The sequence below is a fragment of the Rhinolophus hipposideros genome, assembly GCF_964194185.1.
Source record: "Rhinolophus hipposideros genome assembly, chromosome: 10".
NCBI classification, from domain to species: Eukaryota; Metazoa; Chordata; class Mammalia; order Chiroptera; family Rhinolophidae; genus Rhinolophus; species Rhinolophus hipposideros.
Genome location: NC_138056.1, coordinates 34,250,211 through 34,257,389, shown reverse-complemented (window position 1 = coordinate 34,257,389; position 7,179 = coordinate 34,250,211). Strand labels below are relative to the sequence as shown.

Below are 7,179 nucleotides of genomic sequence, written 5' to 3'. Positions count from 1 at the left end.
ATACAACTCAAAGAGTAAATGCTAATGTAAACTATGGACTTCAGTTCATAATAATGTATCCATATTCATACATCAAATTTAATAAACGTGCCACATGAATAGAAGATGTTAATAATAGGAGAAACTGTGTGGAAGAGTAGATATGGGGGAGAGGAAGTGTATGGGAACCCTCTGTGCTTTCTGTGCAATTTCTCTTTAAATCTATAAGTGTTCTATAATATAAAATTCTGTAAAAACGAATGAGCAAACCACTGACAGGATGAATATTTACAATACACAAATAACAAAGAACTCATTGTCCATATACAAAACTCCTACAAATAAATGATGAAAAAGAGAAACACAATAAAAATGGGCAAAACTTAAACACACACTTCAATATCAAAAGTAGAAGCAGAAAGTAAGCACATGAAACGATGCTCCACTTCATAAGTGAGATGGGAAATTCAAATTAAACACAAGAAGATACCAATTTTACACTGATTGGAATGAGTAAAATTCAAAAGACTGGCAATGCTATGTTTTCAGGAGCATGTGGAGCCACTGAAACTTGCATAATTGCTGGTGGGAATGTGCAATAGGACAATCACAGTGGGAAAAAAAAGAGAGTTTGGCAGATTCTCACAGAGTTCAGCATACGTCTTTGTACGACCCACCAAGTTCTCTTCAGCTCATTTATCCAAGGAAAATGAAAACATCTGTCCAGAAAAAGTTGAATAAGAATGTTCAAGAAGCTTTATTCACAACAGTTTTCTATATATGGAATGCTACTCATATACCTATGAATATGAAAATAAGCTGTGGTGCACCCATACAATGAAAGAGTACTCAGCTTCATACCAGGGACAAACTACTGATACATGCAATGTAACGACATGGGTAAAATTCACAAGTACTGTGCTTAGTGAAAGAAGGTAAGAAGAAAAAGTACATTTTATGATCCTAAATACACAAAGTCAAAGGTCAGGGAAAACAAATCTTCAGTGACAGAAGTAGAAACAAAGTTTGCCTCTGTGGCAGGAGGAATGACTGGGCGGGACATGAGAGGACTTTCAGAGGTGCTGAAAATAGGACGTGTGTTGACTGGGGTTTGCGTCACGTGACTGTATCACTGCACAAGCTCGTTGAACTGATGATCTGGGCAACACTCTGTCTTAATAACACTTGTATTAAAGATGTTTAAAAGGCCAACATTGAAACTCAATATATTTGTTTAGAGAATATGTAAGTTAAATTTTTTTACTGAAATATGCTTAATAAGTGTTGAGAGGTCTTTGTATGAAAAGCATATTTGAAACAGAAGCTGTCCTTGGAAGCCATAGAGTCCAGTAAGACCCATTGGAAACCTGACATGGAGGATTAGAGAGTCTCCAGAAAGGGACACTCAGGGCAGAGGCAAAGGGTTGGAAAGAGGGAGCACGTGGGATTCTGCTGGAGGGCACTTGAAAAGAAACACTGAAGACAACTTACCTGAAACCTTAAATGAGCTTTGACATTGATTTATCTGGTGATAAATCTTAACTTCATGTTCAAAAAGGGTGAAAATGGTGAAAGCCATAAACTTTAAGATGATGACTCAAATGTGGCTAAATCTGGAGATTTAGCACAGACTGGACTTGAAAATCATCGTGTATCCTTCATTAACTCATTTATTCAGTCAACAGTTACTATGCTAGGGAGCTTTTCTGAGGCCTGCCAAAAACAAAGAACACTGCTCTTTGGGGCTGGACTGAGCTTTCTTTCTCTAATTTATAGTGACAGATTGTAGGAGAGTGACCACAGAATCTTGTCGATCTAATGTTCTTTTAGTTTCTATCAAGTTCAATGATCAAAGAAATTTGGTGTTTTCTGCACTGTGTTTAGCTCATACTGAAGGTGGGATTCTTCAAAAGTGGGAAGAGTCCTGGACCCCAGCGTTGGCAAAGCTCCCAAGGAGGTGGGGTGAGCGTCCTGGGTAAGGCATCCTGAGACCCTGCACCCCGTGTGTGCTTAACGGGCACAGTCTCACTTAATCCTCATCAACAGGACTATCATGTTCATTGTTTTAATTCATATTCCCAGAGGCTGAGAGACTTAAGAAACCTCCCAATCTGATAGGAACAAAGTTGGTTCTCTAAACCCACGTGTCTGAACAAAGCAAGACTCTGAATCAGGACATCAGAATCCTGCCCGACATCTCCAGGGTTTCCTGAGGAGGACGTCCTCCATGTTCATTCCCCTCCGGAGTGTCCTGCAGAGCCCTCTGGAGAACCAGCTTCAGGGTCTGCCTTCCCTTCCTCCATCGCTGCCTGAATGAGCCAACGAAGAAGTAAATGATGGGATTGGCGGAGCTGTTCACACAGGACGCGAGAAGTGGAACCATGAAAAGAAAATCATAGAGCACATCTGCATGATGCGAAATCCAGGATCTGAGGAACCAGTAGATGCCCCAGGGCAGGCCGCAGAGGAGGCAGACCAGCACTGTGAGCAGGACAGTCACATACAGCCTGGTCGGCTGCACCCGCTGGGAGCCACACAGCAGTCTGGTCACCAGGGCCAGGCTGGACCCTGAGAGAAGCACACATAAGAAAATAAGCCACCCAGCAGTGATGAGATGTAATACTTGACACCAACCTTCGACATGATCTCTCAAAAGGAAGTCACAGTAGTTCCCATTCAGGATGCTCAGCAGTAGGGACAGGGCCCAGAGCAGGGCACACATGACAGCCGAGGTGTGTCTGGGGCGATGGCAGCGGTACCAGATGGGCCACAGGACAGACAGGCAGCGTTCAGTGCTAATGGCGCTGAGAAAGCTCAGGCCTGCGATGTAGGCAAAGAATAACATAGTGATGAAAAATCTGAGGATGGAAATGGAGATGGAACGGAAGTAGTAGGTGAGTGTCTGCAGGGAATGTGTAATCTGGCAGCAGAGGAGCAGGAAGTCGGCTCCCGCCAGGTTGAGGATGTAGACAGAGAAGGAGGTCCTCCGCATGCGGAAGCCCAGGAGCCACAGCACAACCACGTTTCCTGCCAGCCCCACCAGGGCTATGATGGCCATCAGCCAGTTTGAGATCCGTGCCCCCATCGTGATGATTAGAAGAATGTCCTGGTCACTTTCATTGATCGGCGTTAGTGATATCCCCGGAGCTGTGACCGTTGCATTCACGCTCAGGATCCCTCCACTGGTGCCACTAGAACAGAAACAAGACTTGAGCACCTGACTCTCACGGCCACCCTGCTGCAGGAGAATTACTGTCCCTGTGTTCCAGAGGAGGGAAATGCAGGCTTGCAGAGATTAAGGTACTTCCTGAAGGACACACAGCCTTGGCGTCCTGGAACCTGGATTTAAACCCAGTTCTCTCTGAGTCTAAAGCCAGGACTGTCTCTACAGCAAGAGGGACCCTATTCAGACATGACATCATTCTATGGTCCAAACATTTCTGCTGAGGGTCATGACATATCTCCTGCAGGCAAGAGAAGAGAAGTCTGGACAGGTTATGTGGATGACAACAGGCTGAACTCAGCTTTCCATCTGCCCTGGGACTGAGATTTCCTTTGAGGGCAGGAAGCTGGAAGCCCAAGGCATGATCTATGGGCTACCTCAGTGGCAGAGGGTGTCCATCCACCAGAAAGGAGATCATGATTTAGGGTCATGAAGAGATTGTGACCTCTTCTATTAGAGGTGTGAGTTGGCCAGGACTCCAGGGTTAGAAATGACCCGTTGTGTAAGCTTTATCATGACAGGAAGTACAATTCTCCTATCCATTGTGTGCCTCAGTCTAGCTCTGTGTGTGGGACCCACTTTAAGGAACTCTTTATTAAAAGAAAAATGGTTCCAGGTTAAAAACAACATAATAATTAGACATCTACACCCTTCACAAAATGATACCCCACCTTCCCCAATTACTGCCCCTCTGTCATGTATACAGCTGTTACAATTCCATCGACTCTATTCCCTCTGCTGTACTCCACATCCTATTACTGTATATGTATATAATTATAGTTGACATTCATTAATATTCAGCTTTTACATGATGTGTACACTGCTGTGGTCAGACATTTAAACCATCCATGAAGTGTCTGCCTAATAAAAAAAAAGTGTCCAACGGATACCCTATATAATCTTTACAACATTGTTGATTGTATTCCCCGAACTGTCTTTCCTATCTCTGTGGCAAAGGAGCTCTTATAATAGTTTTCTTTGCATAGCATCCAAAATCATAAACTTAAAATATTTATAAATACCTGTGTACCCCCACCTTTAAAAAAAATGTGTGCATTTTATTCACAGGCATTTATGATGCTAGTGAGACGTTATTCCAAAAAACCAGATAGGGAAGGACAACCAAACAGTCAAACAAATAAACAAACAAACAAATGAGATACAATGAGAAATTGATCCAATCATTGAGGGTTGGTACCAGGAAAAGTATATGTGAAGAGGCTATAAGAAGACATGGATATTCTCCTGTGACATTGAGTCTTATTTCCATTTACTCTGCTCTACCCTGTGTCTGGATAGGAGACGTTACTGTCTCATGGATGGGCTCCCTTTTACTCTGGCACCTGGTTGCTCTCAATTTAAAGGAGACAGTGGTAGGTAACTTAGAGCAGAAGGAGGGTGATTTAGGGTTTTTAACTCCCTGGCCCTCTGCTGCCAGGCTGTGAGTCAGCAGTGGCTTTATTACTCTACCTAAGGACATAGACTGTGTCTGGTGGCATTTCTTACTGTCACAGTGACAACTACAGCTACGCCCACCTCCCTCCCTGAGTTCTGGTAACTTCTCCTTTCCATTCCCCATCAGGACACAGAATGGTAACACCTCCCTCTTATGACTTGTCTTTAGAGGTCCTTGCATCCTTCACAGATTTCCCTTAGTCCTGCCTGCACCTTTACACTGTTTCTTTATTGAACTTTCCAGAATGACCCTATTAGTTTCTGCTGGGGCAAGCCAGATACAAGGATGAAACTAACAAAGAAAAACCTCATTGAACAGCAAGCTAATCTGTGAAAAGTGAGATTATTAACAACAAATTAGCCTTTGAAAGCAATGTCTACTTGATATCCTATTCCCTAAATTAAAATTAGCAAAACATTGCTCTCTATAGTTGCACATTTAAATGTTTGGAGAGAAAGCGAGAACTAGGGAGATACAACAGAAGCAGACAGAACCTGTATGGCCCCGTGTGGACCTCCCACAGTCTAAGCTCCCAGCGCCCAAAGCTTTCCTGAGGGAGCCTCACGTGTTCTGACTCTCACTGATGGGTGCCCATGGCTCCCTGCCGGCTCCTCCCCAAGATGAAATCGTACCATGTGGACTAAGAGCGAGAAAACAACACTGCCTTTGAGAGAAGAGAGTTGTGAGCAAACTCTTACCTTAGCACCATCTTTTTGTTGAGGGTGGTGAGTAGAAAAGGAAGAGCTCTCTTGGGCAAGACAAACAGCGCAGAATACTTTTCTACCCTCTGGGTAGGAGTTGCCGGCAGGAGCTAAAGTGAAACCTGGTGACTAAGAGAGGCTTATCAAGATGCTGGACAGCCCCTGTGATTTCCTGCACAGGGGACACTAGCCAATGAGATTCTGGAGATGTGTGAGACAAGCACCTCACGAGACATTTCTCGTGGGCCCTGACTCCAACCACTTATCTTGGCCTCTTCCCATCCTTCCCCATGCGTCCCCCTCCCCATGAGAAATGCCTGTTCTTGAGCCTTTTGCTGCCCACTGTGAGCCTGTGCAGGAAGCCCACCCACCGGGCTATGTGAGATCCCACAGCTAAAGAATACTTTGGTTCACATTCAGGGCCCTGCATGGCCTGGCTCACCTGATCTTTCTACATTTACTCACGTTTACTCACATTTACTCACATTTACTCAGTAAGGTATGCACTTTCGTTTTATTGCAGAGGACACCAAAGTGTATAAAGTGAAATGCAAAGTTTCTCTTCATCTTATTCCCCAATAGCAAACGATGTTTACAGTTTCCATTTTTAGCTTTTTTAGGAGTCATTTTATAGCTTTGCATGATCAAACTATGTTTCAAGTTTTGATTTATCAATGTGGACAACAGAGTTTATTGAGTTTCCTCATAAAGGATAAGAAATTTAGCACACCACACACAGTGTCTGTTCCCTTTCTCTCTTTACTTAGGATATTTGTTTGCTGGATTATTGTAGATGATCTAGGGAGAACCGTTATTTGCGGCTTTAGGTCCTATGACTTCCTTTCATGTGCCCGAGCTCCAGCCAAGTTCAGTTACCTGTTATTTCCTTTAAAAACTAACTATGAAGCAATTAAAACAAGCAGAAAACTCATTCACTCATTTCTGCATTGACCCAGCACTGCTGAGTGCCTGTGCTGTGCCAGGCACTGTTCCAGGCAGGGTAGATGCAGTGATGAATAACGCTCAGGATTGTGCTCGGGCTTTGCAGAGGAGGTGGGAGAGCTCACCCTGGGACCGTGTGCTGATGGAGAAGGGTTTGGAGAGTCAGCATTAGGGCCTCCACCCTGCAGACCCCTGGAAGAAGAGAGGACCCAGCCAACACAGTAGTAAGAAGGAGCTCCTGAAGGAGGGGTAAATGAGGAGAGCACAGTATCCTGAGACAGAACTGAGAAACTGATACCAGCAGATGGGAGTGAGCAATAGTGTCAGTCCTCTGTGAGGCACTGAGTGAGTGAGATGAGGTCTAATATTTGACCTTGGGATACACAACATAGAGTCATTGCTGATCGTTACAGGTGTGGTTCCAGTGGGTGGGAAGATTGAAAGAGTGGCTTTAAGAGAGATAGTCCATGTGAAAACCCCGAGAATCAGCTGACAGTTCAGAAAGATGGCTGAGTACAAAATTCATGTACAGAAACCAATAGCTTTCCTGTATATGAAAAAAAAAATTTAGAAACCATAGTAAAATGTAACCGCAACTTATTCTGAAGATAATAGGAAACCATGAGGATTAACTAGCCTTAATAAATATTACAAAACTACCCTGAAGTCTCGGGAATATAACAATGCTAACATAAAACAGCAGGCAGAAAGTCTCAGGAATCAAACACAGGTCATATGGAATTCAGTCTATGATGAAGGGGCCAGTTCAAATGTGAAGGGTGGAGATAGACAATTTAATAAGTGTTATTGGGCCATTTGGAAGCCATCTAGTGTAAAACCTATCAGGGATCATACCTCAGATCTTACACCCTGTTAAA

At 43.8% G+C, this 7,179-nt stretch overlaps 1 protein-coding gene across 1 annotated transcript; it reads right to left on the bottom strand.

Moving 5' to 3' along the window:
• Nucleotides 1-714: 714 nt before the first annotated feature.
• LOC308503626 (mas-related G-protein coupled receptor member X2-like) lies at nucleotides 715-5,440 on the bottom strand. The gene is made up of 2 exons (XM_081063054.1): nucleotides 5,357-5,440; nucleotides 715-3,170 (listed from the first exon to the last, which is right to left on the bottom strand). The coding sequence occupies exons 1-2, from the start codon at nucleotides 5,365-5,367 to the stop codon at nucleotides 2,150-2,152; spliced, it is 1,032 nt and encodes a 343-aa protein (XP_080919180.1). The 5' UTR covers nucleotides 5,368-5,440; the 3' UTR covers nucleotides 715-2,149.
• Nucleotides 5,441-7,179: the final 1,739 nt, after the last annotated feature.